Here is a 20611-nt window from a genome sequence, read left to right on the forward strand (position 1 = left end):
TTTAATTTTTATTAAAGATTTCAAACAGCATAAAATACTAATCAACATAAATAATAATTTAAACTAATCTTTTTATAAACGTATCTTGAATTAGTTAAATATCTCAAAAAATAATCAAAGCTCGCAATTTAATTAAAATAATGTCCGTAATTAGTCATGGAGCAGCGTAAACCAGTTAAAAACATTTTGTACGGTTTTTTGTTAGCTCCCCTTTTACGAACGGAAAAAGTAATAAAATCTCCCTTATGAACCCCTTCTCGGACTTTTCAACGGTCTTCAACTACTATTAAGAGACCGTAAAACTTTTATATACAACAATGCGTTAAAGCTGCATAAAATGACAAACATTTTTCATCATCACCTTAAATTGCTAAAATATGAAGTCAGTAAAGCTTAACACGTTTTTCTTCAAATAAAATTTTTTAAGCATGTGATTTATGAAATGATGCAACAAAATTTTTATTTGAAAGTAAAAAAAATTTTTAAAAAAAATTAGTTTATCGGTAGTTACGTTTTATTAGTCAATAAAACAGTGATAAAAATTATATCCTTGTTTTCACAAATTAATTAATTGTATATAAAAGCATAAAAAATGTTTATCAAACATATATTTCATTAATGAAAGAATTCATTTTATTTTGAAGGGTTTGTCATTAAAAAAATGAAAAAAATTTTAAACACGCACTTAGAATTTAAAACAATACAAACATTTTTTTTTTAATAAAAATGAAATATTTAATAAGGAAAATAATACTGTTTTTAAAAAATTCACTTAAAATTTTCCACACCATATAGAATTCTTCTTGAATATTTCATATTAATAATAATATTTATTGTATACATATTGATAATATATATTAATAATAAATAATAAAATTATGCTTAAAACTAAACTTAGAAAAATTGCAGTTTTTCAAGAACATATAATAAATAAATGATAGTCTTAAATTTCATTAGAGATTGTTTTAGTTTATTTATATTTTCATTTTTTTAAACTTTTTTATTTTATTACACTTTCACGAACTTTTAAAAATTAAATTTTATTTTGGATATAACCGTGATAAAGTAACAGTCTAATTTACCGCATGCATGAGCTTTTAAATAATAATAAAGCTACAAAGTCTGTTTACTAAGGAATTTGCACTCGTTAGAAACATCAAAGAAAGACTTGTTAAAATTTATGTTTAACAGCAGAAGAACTGGATTTACTTTGAAAAATACATGTTGGCAGTATAATGCGTATTACTAAATACTTCCTGAAGAGTTTCATGATTAAATTCTATTATGCCCTGATGAAATTTACATTTTACTTAAAAACTTTTTCAGTATATTTAAAAATATTGTTATAACGAAAACATATTTACAGAAGAAAGTCAATTATCGATATGTTTATAAAAAAAACAAGTATTTTTTTAAATAATTTAGGTATTTTTTTTAAAAATAATATCTATTTTATGAAACAAAATAAATAAGTTTTTTTTTAAATATGGGTAAGACAATACATAGAATTTAATAACTAAATTTGCATAAATATTCATTCATCTACAAAAATTATAGTAATTTAGATAGCTCTGGGTAAAAAGTGAAACTGCTGCTCAATACTGAGGTTTAAATGTTTTATAGGCATGTCTCGCAGAAATTAATTCCTTAAGAAAATGTGATGATAAGATTAAATTAAATTTTTTGTTTCCATATTACCCCCTATGAGTTTAACGTTTATTTGTGAAATAAAATACAATATAACATATTAGAAGTGAGGATTTCATTATTTTCTATTAAACTATTTATTATATTTTTTTACCTATCACATATAAGGAGCTGTTGAAAAACTTTTACGTGAGATATTCACTACAGTAAAAATTATATATAAAGAATAAGCTAACTCTGATTCAAAACAATCAGTGTATTAAAATTTTTATAACTTTTAACTGATAACTTTTGATTTAATTGCCCGATAAAACTTAAAATCTATTTTCATGCAGATAAAGTATATACCCGTACCTGCTGGGACATAGGTAGGTTGTGGATGATTTTCTGCGGCAGCAAAAGTCCTCAGGGTGTAGCTATCCGTATGTGTAAAGCCATCCATAGGGGCCCGTGCCCGGTCTTCCGTCGAGAGGTAGGTGACTGATTGGGCCCCGTGATGATCCATATGCCTCCCAGAATAAGGTGCATAATTACACCAGGACTGAGGAGCAAAAGTTTGGCAAGTGTCCGTAGTTGCAACAGTGCTGGGCCCAGCACTGGGTAGGTCATAAGTGTTTGACCAGAACTTTATGGGGGGCTTTCGATCTGCCCTCGCATGATGATCGTTGTAGTAGTAGCTGGGAGTCATGCTTTCCCTGCACAGAGAAGACTGGTTGTACTGTGACGGGTGACTGTCGAACGCCGAATGATTCTCGTAAGCACCCCAAGGTTGGGTGGCGGGATGATGGTGACTGTGGCGTATGACCCCACCCGCCGTACCTGCGCCCCCCAGGGCACCTCCTGCTCCTTCCACCACACCTCCGCAATCGGAGTGACCGTACGCTGATACCGCCAGACTGGTAGCTTGAACACGCTTCGCTGGAATGTGAAGAGGACCGGTGTTCGCTGATTGAACAACTTCGACGCTGGAACGGCTGTTGGAAGTTTCCTCGTACAAACTACCATTCATCATAGTTGAAGGCTCTGCCTGTAGAAGAGCAAGCATTGATACGACATTTTAAGGACACATTCACCAATAAAAAATATATATGTTATTTACAAGTAGCACCACAGAAGAAGAAGAAAAAAAACTCAATAAGAGTTCAATTGTCCATTTGTATTAAAATCGGATAATTAAATCAGAAATTATTGTTTCAAATCTGATTAAATGTAAAGCACTGAATGAGGAGTTGGTTCAACAAGTAGAGTAAGAGTACCGGCAGTGAGAAGTTGTTCTTGACATCGATTCGCCGGGTGTTATCTAGCCTGAGGCGAGTTTTGTGAGCTCCTCTTCAAACCGTGCTCGCCATCTAAATATGGGAGATGAAGGAGCCGCGCACAGCGGTAGAATTCAGAGGCGCCCTCCAACATTTTCCATTGGATGGAGAGCATCACGTGGGGTTGGGGATCATTAAAAGTAATATATATATCCCCAAGTCTGGGTGCCGTGGATCATAGGGATACTGAATTCCGCCACTTTTTGAACTTCCTGTTGTTTTGTTCTCTTACCACACTTTGCGCTCCTTTACAGAACCAGCCTATTATTCCTTTCCGCGCCTAGAACACACACTAGGCCTTATCGAAAGAAAAAAAAATAAGACTAGGAACTTTTTTTTTAAAAAATATATATATTGGGAAATTTATTATATTTTTATTTATTCGCGTAAAAGTTTAGATTAGATTAATAAAATCATTTATTGTTATTCTGTATTTCACGAAACGTTTCGTTTTAAAAGTTAATGTTAATTTTTAGAAATTATGTTCGACACATTTCCGTTAAAGTTTCTTTTATAAAATCTCATTTTATTCATTTCATTTTATTTTTTCTCTGTTTCATTTTAGTTTCTCTGATTAATTTTACTTAATTTATTTAATTATCTATTTATTTAATTTTATTTTATTTAATTTAGTTTAATTTATTTTATTTTATTTTATTTATTTCACATAACATTATTTTTTATTTAATAATTTATTTTATTTAATTTCATTAATTTTACATTATATCTTTTTAATTTATTTATTTTTATTAATTAATTTATTTATTTATTTATTTTACAAGTTGAAAAAAAAATTTAAGAGAAGTTCACATTAATTTCCTTCACTTACATTTGCTTAATTTATATTTTTAAAATGCAAAGTCTTTTACTTTGTTTGAAATTTACATAATTTTAGTCATTAAATATTTCCGAAACTTAGCAATTTTTTTATCTGTTGGATTTCAGAGTTTATAGAAAATATTTTTTTAATTATTTTTTTTTTTTTTTACCAAATTTCAAAGAATTTAATTCTTTAAATTATTTTAGTGAAAACACTAATAACTTTCCTGCATTTAAAATTCAATAAAAATTATTTTTGTATTAAATAAGATATTTAATTTTTTTACTCAAAAAATGTGTCACTTAGTTCTTTTTTCTTTTTTTTTTCGTTCAATACTCATATCATTATGAAGTGTACCTAATATTGTAAATTTAAATTTTCTTTATTTTTAGCTTCAAAATATAATTTTTTTTAACCCTCACATTTATTTAAAAAGTGGGATTATTATACTTTACATAGTTTAAAATCGTATTATATACGTTCTACTGATAACTAATTGTCGACTGATGAGATGAAATCAAATTTCACTAATTATTGAGATAAATGGGAATTAGTAATGCTGAAATACGTAAAACTTCTTTTAACATATTTAAAAAAATACACTTTAACAAAATAAAAGGTCATTATTTTATCATTGTTTGAATAAAAATATTAGCTTAAACAATATATAGTAAATAAAATACATTAATTAGTACAATTTAGTTACAGCATATTAGAGTTGCAGTTACTTGATACAACCTTTGCGACAATATTCGATAGAGTACCATAACATCAAAGCACTAAATCTTAATTATCATTCAATTTTCTGCCTTTTAAAAATGGGAATTGTAAAAATGGGAACCATCCTTTTCATTTTGCAACAAGTCAGACTAATTTAAAAATTCTTGATAACTTTCTAATCATCTTAAGATGGTTTAGGCTCATTACAAGCAGCTTCATACTTTTTGACTGCTTAGAAAATTTATTATTCATTGCTCCATCGGGTTGATTTACTTCAGACCATTTGCAATAAACCCAAAATGGTAAAGACGTTTAATAGTAAAAGCATTTAATAGAAAAAGCATTTAATAGCAAAAGCATTTAATGATAAAGAGTAAGTCTACTTCAAAAAGCCTAAGCAAATTCAGTCTGATTGAATAAGTCATCGCACATTTCCTTATTAGCCCAAAGGTATATTAGCTGATAGTAATATAGCTTTAAAAAAATCAGACAGATAAAAAGACTTCTTTAATTAGTCTGGAGCACTGCAACATCACGATGACAAAGAGCCAGATTATTTGGCTAACTACTGTCAAAAAATTAATCTATGTCTTTCAAACCTTTCTAAGATTGTATTAAACTTGAACAATAATTATTATTCAGTTTTTTCATCTCATATACCAATAAAATCTAATAATTTTATGAACTTTTAACACTATCCAGCGACTTGTTGAAATTAGTTTTCTTTTTATTTATTTTTTCTGATGAGAAATTAAAATAAAGAATATACCTTAAAATTTTATTTTAATTACTTCAAGTATCATTCTAAAATATATAAAGTATCATGAAAAAGTAGAGTATCACTTTATATATGAAATTGATTTTAGAAGTATCATAGATTTTTTTTTTATTTCTACTTTGTGCTTAGTATCAAAATTAATCAGTGAGAAATATCCCTAACAACTATGCAATTATATTTAAAACTATAATTTTTGCTTGCACCATCATATCAGTAAGTCCAAACAGATTAATAAAAATTTTCAAGAAATTAAATTAAACATTTAAAGAAATTAAATCTAATTTTAAAAACAATTATTATTAAAGATCCGTGTGTAAAGATGTAGTATAATTTTTTATGGCAGCCTATGACAATTACCTTATTTCGTTACATTTATTTATTCTTATAAAATTTAAGTGAAACTCATAAATCGAACAACAAGTGCCTCCCAACGTACAACAAATACGTTAGTCCAACGTCATTAAAGTCTAACTAAACATCAATCTGTTTATTTGCCAAATGTGTTTCTTTGCTTAGATGTTTTGTTCATAGCATGAATTTGAACCAAACATTTAGTTATTAACTTATTACATAAAGTGTCCGTCTAAAAACAATAAAATGCTAAATATCAGTTATGTAACTTAAAGAGAACCAAGAAATTAAATTTATTTAACTATCAGATATGCTATTGTAAAAGTTTCAAACCTTTTTTTTTTTAAATATTTTTCATTATTTTTACTTGTAAAATTTTAAGGCCAAAACTACTAAAAATTTTCAAAAATAAGTAAATAATTTATGGTTATATTTCTAAAAGGAATTTAAATTGAAAGAAAGGGGAGAGTTTTTTCGATGATATTCGAAAGACCATTCCAATTTAAACTAAACTGAGTGAAAATATTCAAAAAACATTCTTTAATAAAGAAATTATTGTGAAAAAATCGGAAGAGTAAAGCAGTTGCTACGAACACAGAAAGGATATATATTCTTTTCTTTTCATTGGTAAACTAAATCTGTGAGATTTCAAATATCCTTTTAGGAAAAAAAAATTTTTAATTTTCCCTGAAAACTGGAAAAACTTTTCAGACCTCTGAATAAGTCAAATTTTTTTGCAATTTTTACACCTGTTATTCTTTTCACAAGCAATGTTTGAAAAGTCGAAATCATAAAAAAATTCAATAATTAAAGTACTTTTCCTCAAATGTTAATTTTTATGTGATCTAAAATGTAATATGTTGTAAAAATGCTAAATAAATTGTTCATAAAAAAAGCAAAACTATTTAAAGCATTATTTAAAATATCCGAAAACAAACCATAACAAATCATCATAACTTTCTTTTATTGTAAAGCATAGTAAAAAGCCCACATTAGAAATTATTATAGTACTCTCAATACCAGTAACCGAAATCTAAAAATAAAAACACATTTATTGCATCCATTTGCTTCACATGAGTAAATCAAAGCCACAAAACTCACTGTTAGGTTAAGAGCGACATTATAATCCCTCTGACTCTATATTTAACACGGTCTTTTTTAATTTATAGGTACTTATGTGTTACGTTATAGCCCATGAACTTGTATCACTATTTGCATTGGAGAGTAATCGCAGGTACTTTACTCCAGAAGCTTTTAAAAAGCACTTTAATCGTTATGGTTATTTGAGAATAGAATGAGGTACTACTCGAATATTAACAGGTTTTAAATAAGTTATGAGGGTGTTTATGATTAAAACATTAATTGCTATAAAGTATAAATGCTTTGTAAACATTTAAAAGCTTGATGGGCACATAAATCTTTGGAAAATATTGAAACGATGTTTTACACAAAAGTGATTTTATATCCACAGTTTTTTCGTCACCCGAAGTCATTTTATGTTTAAAATGTATATGAAGAAGACGAAATGGAATGTAAAAAATTATTTTTGAAAACTTCAATTGACTTTGTAGCGTGATATATTATTTGGATGTATTTTTAAAGGCGAAAGAAATTAAATTGTTTATTTCCTTGGATTAAAATCGGAAGTTAAATAATATTTTTAAAATGACTCAAAAAGAAAATATTTAAATAATGATTTTCCAAGATAAATAAAATTATTTTGAATAAATAGAATTCAAAACTATATTTAAAGTAAAATAAAAAGGAGTATAAATTAAAGTTATTTAATTAACTCAGTTGTCTTAAATTTATTTAAGTAATTTATTAATTTATTATCTCCGTGTTAGTCGTAATGAAAGTAATTTTTGGAGAGAAATAAAACTTTAAGTTGTTAAAGGGGATATTCAGAAATTAAGTGGAAATTTCAATATTACTTTTTAAATTCAATTTCAGAAAATTTTTTCTTATTTTATCAAAACATCGATTTTATCTAAAACATATAATCTTCAAGTTTGCCTTAAAAATTGAATAAAAATTGTACTCAAATAAGGTAATTCTAATTTGAGTTTTGATATACTTTCTTTTGTTCGCTAAAGTTCTGAATTATTCATTTTTTGCTAAATTAGCAGTACTTGATTATTTTACACTTTTTATAATTAAACAGTTTGAAATAAATACTTTACTATATTTCAAGTAAAAAGTATGAGAAACTTGCAATTGGGTTCATTTGACCTTCAAAGATATCCATATAACATATCCCAATAACCATATTCCATATAATTCCATATATAAGGCAGCCAAAGTACAATGAGTGCTAATATTTAAAAAATATTGAAACACAATAACTTTTAAAAGAATTTTTTTTTCAGAATTATTTTTAAAAAATATAAGCTCGTCATTAAAACATTATCTATAGAAATAACACAAGTACTGATTCGTGTAGATATGGCATATACTAATATAATTAACTTCAAATGTATCACGGAATTAAAAAAATTCAAAAATTTCATTTCTAACTCCGTGTCAAATCATAACATAAAAAAAAAATTAAGTAATTAATACCTAACATGGTAATGAAAAATGTAGCATGATTATACTGTGATATCTAATGGCACCGGAATATTATGGGGAATAATACAAAATTAATCAAAACCGAGGAATTATTAAAAAAATAATAATAATACTGTCTGAAATAACCTCAACTTAATAATAATAGAAGAAGAAATAAAGATTTTTAAAGATTTTGCTTTGTAAAGCAATGAAAACATTTATCGTTGTTTTATTCAGTATTTGTGGCAAAATTTATATGTCTGATAAAAGTGATATCTGTACTTGAAATTTTATCGCAAATTTAAAGGGACATTAGTTTTCATACAACTTTCTCTTAATAAAAAGAAGAAAGCAATACGCTACTACCTTCTTTTGACTCTGCCATTGAACTTCGCACGCAATTGTATTTACTTATTTATAACGCAAAAAAATATCCTCGATTGTCGGTGAATCAGAGATGGTAAACACTCCTAAACCGTATAATAACAATTAAAAATTGAAGTGAAGGTGCATCTCTAAATTCTAAAGCCAAGAGTCCCTTTATTTTATTTTATTTTATGTTATTTTATGTTATTTTATTTTATTTTATTTTATTTTATTTTATTTTATTTTGCTTTATTTTATTTTATTTATTTATTTTTATTTATTTTATAATCGATGTATAACAGGAACCGTATTGAATTTTAATTTTGAATTTTAATTTCGAGATCAAACGTAGCTTTGGAACTAACTTGCCTATTTGGCATGGTACGAGAAAACCTCCCACGGTTAGTTCATCAATAAGACGACTCTAATCCGTAATTGTGATACTCTAATCCGTAATCTGATCCGTAACTAAGGATACGTGTGCATACAATAGTATTGTAATCAGTGCGGAGCCTGATGCAGAAAATCAATTGACAATCAATCACCGAAAATCGAACCTGAATCTCCACAATGAAAACAAGAAGAGTCACGGTGGCTCAGGGGATAGAGCACTCGCCTCCCACTGAGGTGACCTAGGTTCGATCCCAGCGTCGGCTGGTTGATTCGAATTCTGCCCGCGGCTCTCACCGACCACAGTGCTGACTTAAAATATCCTCAGTGGTAGACGGATCATGGGTTAGAGTCCTTTGCCGTCAGGCTAACCGTGAAAAGTTCTCGTGAACTTACTCTCCATGTAATGCAATTGCGGGTTAGTTCCATCAAAAAGTCCTCCACGAAAGCAAATTTCTCCCAATAATTGATCCAAGAGTTCTCTTGTCTTCTGGATTGGGTTCAAAATTACAAGACTACGTAGTTGAACATTAGTTGTCATAAACCCGAAAATTGGGTTGGCTGCTCAACGACGGTTATAAAATATAAAATAAAGCGAAACCAAGAAGTCCATTCCTTGAGTCAGCCTGGCTCACAGAAGTTCCTCAATTTTTTTAGTTCGATTCAATTTAAACGGTAATGAAATTAATCATTAAAAACTGTAAAACCTTTATATACATAAATGTTTGACACAAATTACAAAACACAATCATAAACTGAGCGTTTAAGTTATGTTAACCAAAGTTATTTAAAAGCAAACGATTATTTTTCTTACTCTTCAATTTGTTACATGTTTATTTAAAATAGATAAGTTTTGGTATTTCTTCTCTTTAAATAAAACTAAGTTATTTAACGAGATACTACTTAGTGACATAGCACACTTAAAATTAAGTTTTTTAATAGGATACTACTTAGTGATATTGTATACTTAAAACTAATTGAATGAGATACTACTTAGTGGCATTGTATACTAAAAACTAAGTTAATTAATGAGATACTACTTAGTGACATTGTATACTTAAAACTAAGTTATTTAATGAGATACTACTTAGTGATATTGCATACTTAAAACTAATTTAATGAGATACTGCTTAGTGACATTGTATACTTACAACTAAGTTATTTAATGAGATACTACTTACTAACATTGTATACTAAGGATTCAAAATATATTTAATTTAAAAAAAAATAAATATCCTTAAAGTAAACTTTGTATTAGAGCTTAAAAGAAATCTACTGCAGATGGCAGAAGTGGGTAAATAGTAATCATGATAAAACCATGAAATAGTTTCTAAATATTGTCTTATTTGTCTTGCTATAGCTTGAGTCATATAGTTTTATTGGGATTTTTACGATCCAATTCATTGCAAATATTGGAGCTAAATTATGTTTGAACAATGTTGTCAATTTTATGAGAAAAATGAAATAACCTATAAGAGAGGAAATGATTCTAATATCATAGTTACTTACCTTGGTTAGTTTGAAGAAAAATACGTGATATATCATGTTGTGAAATCGAATGTTAATTATCTCAATTACTCATTCCCGCCTTTGATATCATAGACGTTTAATACATAGTCTAAGAGTAATGTATCAACCAAAAAATTAAAATAAAAAAATCTGAATAAAAAAATTAAATAACCAATGCAACGAAATTTTTGTAGCATCTTTGTAAAAAATTTTCGATTAGTTTAAAGAAAAATGTGTGGCCTATCATGCTGGACTGATAAAAATAAAAATTTTAAAAAATAAGATCAAATGGAATATGATCAACTTTACCGCTTTTTTTGGCTCTATGGGAACACCAAAAAGCTCGGTAATTTTTACCGAAGAGCTTTAGTAGTTATTCTGTTTAAATTAGCAATGAAATATGGTTTTAAAATATGTAATAAAATTTGGCGATTGTGGTAAAATTTGGTAGTTTTATCATGATATTTTTGAGCATAGCATAAAAACAATTTATTCGGTTAAATTTACTTTTCAGTTTTGTACTTTTATTAAATGTGTAATAATAAGAGCTATAATTTTGAAAACAAGAAATTCCTGTTTACCGATACGGAAAAATGATCATGCCGTATAGAAGCGAATGCATTCTATGTTTTACTTTCAATTTTTATCATAAATAATCAATATAATGATGATTGTGAGAAATAAAATTAGCTTTTAATCAGGCTTGGGAATTCTTGCAAAATTTAAATCCAATTTTTTTTTTTGAATTTATTGTTTTTAAAAAAAATATTGGTAGTTTTAAAAAAAATAAATTATTATTTTTTAATTTTAAATGTAAGCTGTTAAATGTATTATTTTTAACCAGATAAAAATAAATATTCATTTATATTTTATATATTCTTTTTTTTTTGACAAAAAATATTTTTAAATAAACATAGTTTAACTAACTTTTACTTAACTTTCAACTTTCTGGCGTATATTATACATTTTTCAATATGATTAGTTGCTAATAAGCAATGCCTTACTGCCTTGCATGAGATACTAACTCATAGTAAGAAACTATATTCCTTATTGTGAAATCATATCCTTTTGCTGCTATTGCAAATTTTGTGATGCTATTAGGGATTTTATTAGGGACTTGTTACAAATGAGAATTTTGCTATTGAAGCTTCAGATAATCTTGAGAAAAAAACAATTATAATTATTACTGTTTATTTATTACTGAACACAATTACGATATTCATATGTTTATTAGATATAATAACAATGAAAATCATAATAAATTTAATACTTCAACCTTCATTTTAAAAATAGCATCTCATATACCAAAAAACAAACTCATATTTCAGCAACTGAACACTACATTACTACTTCCAACTTCATCGAGTTAATGAAATTATATGCAAAATCTTTGAAAGATTTTAGTAAAGATTCTAAAAATACACTTCAAGGGCAGTCTTTAGGAATCACCCGCTATTACGTACAAAGATCGTTTTTGAAATCAAAATAAATAACACTAGAATAATCTGGCGTTATTGTAGAATAGGAAGGTACTTTTTCTGAGAAAAGTGGGCCGATGTAAATCTACAATTTGCATTTTTAGAAAGGTAATTTTGTATTAAAAATTTGCCTGCTTTAAGCTTTTTGAAAAATATCATTGCTTTTACATAATCTATTTACTCTGAAAGGAGATAAAAGCTTTATCTAAATCGATTAATTTTGGTTTCAATAAATATAAGAATTACTTTAAGAAAATCTAATGAATAACAAATGTAATTGTGAAATTATCAATCAAAAATTATTAGCCGCTTTATTTAATGGATTTAGATTTTGGGGAAAGAAATTCGTAATAGTTCTAAGAGATATCTTTCCCAATTCATAAAATAGAATTCACAAATTATTTGGAAGTCATTATGATGTAGATTGATGATCTTACATCAAAAGAATAAACAAAAAACGAGACAACGAAAATGAGATATTTAACCAAAAATCCAATATGAAAAAGGACGAAGCTTTCTGGTTTTGTTTTTCAAACAAAATACTGAAAACTCCTTATTATATCATTTTAAAAAATTTAGGTTTGTTTATGTTTGCAAAACATATTTCATTTTATCACCTGTCTTAATTATCTTATCTATATTCACTGTGCCTCTTTGGGATTTTTAACCCAACTCGCAAGACAACGGAACTCTTTTTGAGCTAAGCAAACCAGTATTTGTGCTACAAGGAGAAATAAAAAAGTATCCAACACAGGTCAATGTTTATCCTTCGTCTAGGAAACTATTATAAAGGACCGTGTATACTAAAAATCTGTCTTAAATGGAATGTACAGAATTGAAGAAAATCGACAAAACAATGTGATAGAAATTGAAGCCGACTTACTTAAAAGAATTGAAAGATAAATTAAGATTTTATCCGAACAGTTTTATATTTTATTTTATAACCGACGTTGAGCAGTCGACGCATTTATGAGTTGGCAGCTACCAGTATTCAGCCTCCGTAGTCTTGTTATTTCGAACCCAATCCAGAAGACAAGGGAACTCCTGGATTTGGGAGAAATTTGCCTTCGTGAAGGATTTTTTGATTAAACTAACCCACATATGCCTTACATGAAGAGAAATGTCTCAAACGGTTAGCCTGACGGCAAGGAGACTCTAACCCATGATCCGTCTACCACTGAGGATATTTTTACGTCAGTACTGTGACGAATACGAGCCATCGCTGGAATTCGAACCTGGGACACCTCATTGGGAGGCGCGTTCTCTATATTAAAAGTTAACTAAACCAGTCATTAATTAAACCTGTCCATTAAACCAGTTTTTCAAACTTAGTGCTTTATTTTTCGCTTACATGATATCATATCGAATGTACGGTATTCTGCTGTGTCCACTCTTAATATATATTTTAGGAATCCTCGTCAAAAATGAAGTCATAAAAGTATGCACATAAAATTTAAAGCGAGGAAAAGGTGAAAAACTATCGAAATATGTAAATCCATACACTTTAAAGAGAAACTAAAAAATCAGAACCAGTTTGATTGCCTAATGAAAAATGGAGGGGTTTTTGATGATTTCTTTCAAAAGCTCTGTTTCCTTTGGCAATCAAACAAGTTTTTTAAGTTTTCTATCCGACGCTCTTCAGTGATAATGGTGTAATGATAATAATAGTCTTAATGATTGGATTTAATAATGAGTGGATAAGATTCTTGTATTTTCCTAGATTGAATTACAATGTAAGAACTCTAATGTGAAAAGTTTTGTTTTTCAATTTTTATCAAGTATTCTAAAAAATATATAGTGAAAGCGCTCATTACAGAACACCTTGCATTTTTACAGAAAACATTTCAATAAATGAGCCACTTGGCTTGCATTTATTAGAAGTATGATAAATTTCGAACTTTATTTAACTTGACTCTTATTTTATCTACATATAACTATAACTCATTGATTAACACAAAAAGAAAGAGCAAGAAAATAATGTAATAATTGCAGCACAAATTATTTAAGTATAGTTTGACTATGTAAAGGACTCCCCTTCGTCTGGAGTGGTGGTGGTTACTATGGTTACGAGGTTTAATTATTTCAAGTAGGGCGTTGAGCATTACTTAAGACAAGTTTTGACTCGGGTTGAGAGAAAGGGAATCAGGGAAGAAAGAAGCTCCCCTCTTTGAAGTGTGCTATTTCTTATTTGCATAACAGCAAACGGTCTTAAACTTCGTGGGGAGGGGAGTTCTTTCTATATATAAACCATACTCTTCCTTTTTAAAAATTCTTCTTACTTCTAAAAATTTTAAACGTGAATAAAAACGGCTATTTTTTACAATAATTTCGTTCAAATTTTTTTAATCTCTAATATGGTGCTAAATTAAACCTGATTATCGTTCTTAAAATTATGTACACAATGCTACGTTTCAACTGGAGCGATGATATGTTTAAGTTTAACACTTATTATATTACAACAAATTTGAACCATATTATGGTTTAACGATCATCCAATTTCTCTGAATCCGTAGATTTATTTTAAAAATTATTTTTATTTTATTACCTAGTCGGTTGAATACTTTGCTCTCTTACCTTTCCCATTACCATCGTAATTATAGTATAATAAGGAAAAACTGGAATTGAATTAAAGAGATTTTGCACAGCATTTGTCTCACGTTAACCATAACTTCAACTTTAATTTTACCTTTTAGTGATACTGCGTTTTGTTGGGATATTTTCCAAAAACCGCTGTGTAGCTCAAATAACTTCACAACGTTTTGCAGAATTTCTATCTCACGCACTGTTTATTTTTATTTATTTATTTATTTTTATTTTTTATTTTTTTGAGCACTAGGTGAATTTAATTAACCGAGTTTTAACAGTAAAATTCAAGTAAACAGCAATTTAAATTCTTACATAATTCCAAAAAAGGGAAATTTTTTTTAAAAAATGAAACGCAATAATAGATTAATTTTACCAATAAAATTTTATTTATAGATTTTATACATTTCTTTATAGATTTATTGTTAGATTTCTTCATTTTATAGAATTTTTATTCATTGATTGAAATTTTAGTAGTGAAATTTAATTATATTATAATTTAATATTTGAGTTCAAATATTTTATTAGAATTAAATAAATTACAGTCTAACATGAATGAAATTAAATTTAATTAGTTTTCAAAAAATTGTCGCTCTATTCAGAAGTTAGTTTCCGTGTAACTTAAAAAAAATAAATAAATGATTAATAATAAAAGAAAATACTTTAATGTATTTCTTTTTTTAAAATTATTAAAACCAATTCAAAACGAATACGTGTATTATGTAATATAATATGTTTCAAAATACTTATGCTTCGAAAATATTTATTGAAAAATAAATATTTTGAAGTAGTTTTTACGCAACTTAACAGTACGAAATACTATAAATTTTAATGTATTTCTTTGTTTAAAACAATTAAAATTACCTCAAAATAAATATTTGTTAATTTTTATGCTTATTTTATTTAGAGATGGTAAATTGTGAAACGGCATGTATGTAAGATACAAGTGAAAAAGCAGCAGTTTCATAAAAATAAGTCGCAATTGATTTTAGTCCTGCTAGTGCCATCTAGTGAGCAACTGGAAAACTGTTTGATTATTTACTTGTTTTGGGAGAGATAAAAAAATTATCATTTACGTAGTTGCTAAATTTTAAATTTGAAGCTATAGTCCAGAAAAAAAATTCTATTTTTATAGATTTAAATATTTTAGAGAAAAGTGAAAAATACCTGAAATTTTGTGTTTAGTATTTCTTTGTTACATGTTTCTTTAATAGGTATGAAAGTTTCTCATAAAAATGTATATTTTATATTTCGGCTAAAAAAGAGGAGAAAAAAAATTATAAACTATGTTTTTACATTTTCTTTTGATTAAAAATTTTTGTAATCAAAAGAAGATTGGAAAGAAGGTTTTAAAGAAAGAAAAAACTGAACACTTTATGATTAAAATACACATTTTCGAAATTTCTGTAGTAACGAAACTTTCAAAATTATGTTTGAACAAAACCAAATAAACTAAACCAATTTTGGTTATTTATCTCTTTTTAAATTGGTTATTAATTTCATTTGATACTTATTTCCTTTAAATGCCAATGCAAGTGGTAAATGTTATAAATTATCTATCATTAGTTTTTTTTTATTTTCACTTTATTTTCTAATTAATTCTTTTTCTTTTTTTATAAGTGGAAGGAAAGGTCACAAAATGGTAAAAAATTTAAATAAAAATTTAGTTGACAAAAATTTTAATTAAACTGAACTTTTATATTGTATCTATTTCTTCCATTTTATCATCCAGTTAATATATGAAACAAATATTGATACTCGTAGTAAATCTTATAAATTTCGCTTTAACTTTAGATTTTGTATCAATCATTTTTATAACGTTACAAAAATAACAAAAATCTTCTTATGCTTAAAAAATTTTGAAGATTTAAACTGATAAGAAACAATTTAAAAAATATTAAATAAAAACAAATAAAATTATTAATGCTATTTTATAACTATTTCTCTCAATTATTAATTATCTTCAAAGAAATTAAAACAGCCTAACCAATGGTTAAATGATTTAAAATCGAAGGAGAGATAAATAAAATAAAAAATAAAAATTAAGAAGTTATAACCCTAAGCAAAAATGGTACAATAAATATATGATATCGTGGATTGAACAATGAAATATTTTAAATTGGACACAGAATACAAAAACACGAAATTAAAATTTCTTTTAAATTTGTTTGATTATTTTTTTAGAAGAAAAAAAAACAAATAACTTCTTTAAAATACAAAATTTATTTTAAAAAAATTATAGCGGAAATTTTAGTGGATATAAGGATAACTGCATTCCTCTGTGTTATTAAGACTTTTGTGAGATCTTGTTTTAGCAAAATTCTAAAGAAAGATATCAAAAATTTATCGAATTCAGTAAAAAATTCTTACATTTAATTGCAGAGCACGATGTAGATTATTTTTATTCAAAAAGTTCGAAACAAGTTCGAAACTAATTCCAAAAAAAAAAATTCTTCAGCAGGAAAAGTAAGAAGAAAAATATTTTCTTGATTTTGCTTATATTTTGCTTAAAGAAATAAATCAACAATAAAAATGATATCCAAGAAATTGCATTAAGCACTGTTAATTTTTTTTTAAAAAAAATGAATTACTGTAACAAGTAAACTGTCTCAAGTAGTCTGTACCACGTTAGTTCAGTAGTCTGTACAGCGTTAGATGATTCGGATGCAATTGAAAATTCAGTGTTGGAATCAGATGAAAGAATAGTGTGGTACTCAAGAAAATTTTAATCCCTAGTAAACAAACTGCATAAAATTAAAATAATATACATAATTGTGAACTCTCGTCAAAAACAAAATGTGTTAATCAATGAATGCGAATTATCAGAAATTTCATGACCATTCTGGGTAATACGAGGAATGGAGATTAAAATCATGTGCATAACTGTGAACTCTCGTCAAAAACAGAATATGTTAATCAATGAATGTGAATTATCAGAAATTCCATGACCATTCTGGGTAATACGAGGAATGGAGATTAAAATCATGTGCATAACTGTGAACTCTCGTCAAAAACAGAATATGTTAATCAATGAATGTGAATTATCAGAAATTCCATGACCATTCTGGGTAATACGAGGAATGGAGATTAAAATCATGTGCATAACTGTGAACTCTCGTCGAAAACAGAGTGCGTTAATCAATGAATGTGAATTATGTGAAATTCCATGACCATTCTGTGTAATACGAGGAATGGCATAACTATAAATCATAATTGGAAAACAAAACTTATTCCAATATTAAATTATCAGAGGCTCAAGGACTGCTTAATTTGAAACTACATTAATTAGTTCAATTTCAGATGATTCACATAATACATTATTTAAAGCAGTGTCTGAAATTTGAAAAAGCAAAAGATTTATTGTAAACAGTCATTAAAATGAAATATTATGTTTGAAAACACTTTTCGAAAATCCGAAAAAAAAGTTAAATTTTGTAGATTGTATTCCCGTTCACGACCTAAAATTATTGAATTTAAATAATTTTTCTGATAAAAAGTTAATTAACGTAAATCTTAAAAGTATGTGTGGAATGTATGTATGATCCTATATGGAATAATTTGAATGAATTTTAGAAAAAAGATGCTAAGTGATAGAAAATATTCAAACAAAATATTCATTAGAAGAAAAAAAAATTATTAAAAATTATTACCAACTTAGATGCGTTTCATACAAAATAAGACTCATCCCATTTTCAGATTAAAGTCATTTTCAAAATTAGATCAACTCGCTCCATTTCGCGTCGAAAAACAAAATTATTACTGCAGCAATTGCCTAATAGCAGTAGTCATAAGATGTTTCAACACCCATCGCCACGTGTTTGTTCCATCTGTAATGTGAAACACAACACCCTCTTACAAAGAAAATCGGATAAAAAAATATAGTCTTGAAGAAACCCCCATTCAAGACTCAAATTCCCATGACTTGGTAACGCAGTCTAATTTATTTCTTTTTCTCTTAACGCATGCGATAATTTTATTTCATTGCCAAGTGCCTTACTTTCTCCCTGAATTTTATTCACAAAAAATGCATCAGGCTATAGATTACAGGCTGTAGATTTATAGCGAGAGGGATTATTGATATGGGAAATCAGCAATCGTTTATATTTAGAGTCAATATGATTTGTTGTTGTTGTTGTTGTAGTTCATTTACGTCGCACCACAATGGGCAATTGGCGACGGTCTGGGAAACATCCCTGAGGATGATCCGAAGACCTGCCATCACAATTTTGATCCACTGCAGAGGGGATGACACCCCCGCTTCGGTAGCCCGACAACCAGCATGCGAAGCCGCGCACTTTACGGTAGAACAGTTTAACGAGGGCAAATACCGCACACCCTCGGTCCCTAGGCAGAGAGTCAATATGAAAAAGGTTAAAAATTGTGTATCCATAGAGATGTTCAAGCTGGCGTTATTTCATTTACCAGCATATTAAAAATTTATCAATGATCAATCAGTTACAAGTAGACAACCAATTGGAATGCGTTTCATGTCAAAGTGGAACAGTGTAAGCAACTGTTTCTCATTAGCAACCATATTATTAGGGCAATTGATTGAATGATGATTATATAATGATATTGTTCATGTTCTGAGTTCCTCTCTGTTTCATTTATAAAATGATGCGTCCCGCAGCTATATTCAAAACAATGTCATACATAATCAAACAAAGATGAGTTCTATTTAGGGACCATAAATATTTTAATCACCCCTGATATTACAGATTAGACCCCTTCACATAACATAAATGGAGAAAATTTGAATAAACCTTCGGAATTTATTCCGAACTATGGTAATCAAATGAAGAAAAAAAAATTTAATTATCATCCGTGTTTCTAATTGAAATTTGGTTGCCAAGTAACTGTTGCACGTAACATTTATTTTTTAAAATTCAAAATTGGGATGTTTAAACAGTGGAATTATTCAGGCAAATGTTAAATAAATAACATTGTTCTTTAGCAGTGCAAATTAATCCAGTCGAAAATTTTATAAAATCTAGGACAATAAGGATAGAATTTATTATATAGTGAAAAGCTACTTTATTCTGAAGAACATTTCACATTAAAGGATAAATGAGATTCTAATTACAGATATATAATTATACAATGCAATGAAATAGAAACCATCTAATTTAGGGGAATAAAAATAGATTCGCTGAAAAAAGATTCAAGTATTTCAATAGAAGATCAGAGAAAAACCCTCACTTGAAGTATTCTAATTTTATGTACTATGAATAGGAGCATTTAAATCTCATGAAAATGGTTAATGGTGATGAATTACCTCGTCACTATATTTTTAAGTTATATTCTAAAAGCACTCCTTTTATGGTGGACATTTAAAGTAATGTAGTTTACTTTAAGACATTTTGAACTGAAAAAAATCTGAGAATTGTATTAGAATAAAATAAAAAAAATCATAGTTAAAGGGCCTTACACTGTGGGGGAAGCTTTAATTTTTATCCATATATAACATCTAGCTGTAAATATTTATTTGGGCTTTAGAATAAAAAATGACATAAATATATTGAAAGCCATTATTTTTTTTATTTTAAAAAAATCGCCACTTAGGCAAGTTTTTTTTCACCTACATAAAAATTATCTCAATTTTTCTGCATTTTGCAATGTTTCTCAATTTTTGCAAGCTTTTATGAGTCCAGATAAAGTAACGTTTTAGTGACTTTTGAAACATTAAAAAATTAAATAATAGACGCTTTTCATTTTTATAAAATTGTAACTTTTTTTCATATGACATTCTAGGCATTTTCAGAATTAGCATATAGAGGGCGCTGGCTAATGATTTGCAAAAACTTAACCTAACAGATATGAAAAACTACTGCAAGCTCACAGCAGTTATGAAAATAGCATACTATTCGTCATTTAAGACAGAGCATTTGAATAACACAATTAACATATCAAGTATAGTCTTCTAAACATCTAGGGGGGAAGAAACGTTTCAAACTAATCCCAGTTTTCCTACTCTTTTTTTTTTCCTTTCTTTTTTTTTATGTTATAATTTTTAAAGGCAGCTCTTTGGATAAGGAAAAAAAAAATACAATTATTTTCTAAATTTAATAATAAGGACACAACAGGAAACTCTGCAATAAATCCT

At 27.5% G+C, this 20611-nt stretch overlaps 1 protein-coding gene across 5 annotated transcripts in view; it reads right to left on the reverse strand.

Annotated features, from left to right (window-relative positions):
- LOC107457060 (uncharacterized) overlaps positions 1-20611 on the reverse strand; it is a 97978-nt gene that overhangs the window by 10920 nt on the left and 66447 nt on the right. For 3 of the 5 annotated variants that reach the window (XM_087153906.1, XM_087153907.1, XM_087153908.1), the window contains exon 2: positions 2002-2674. In XM_087153906.1, coding sequence (XP_087010032.1) covers positions 2002-2674 — 673 coding nt within the window. Of the gene's footprint in view, positions 1-2001; positions 3288-20611 lie in introns of those variants that run through there. The other 2 variants (XM_087153909.1, XM_016075104.4) reach the window with 2 other exon arrangements.

The sequence above is a fragment of the Parasteatoda tepidariorum genome, chromosome 10, assembly GCF_982258835.1.
Source record: "Parasteatoda tepidariorum strain Cologne lab strain chromosome 10, Ptep-v5.0, whole genome shotgun sequence".
NCBI lineage: Eukaryota > Metazoa > Arthropoda > Arachnida > Araneae > Theridiidae > Parasteatoda > Parasteatoda tepidariorum.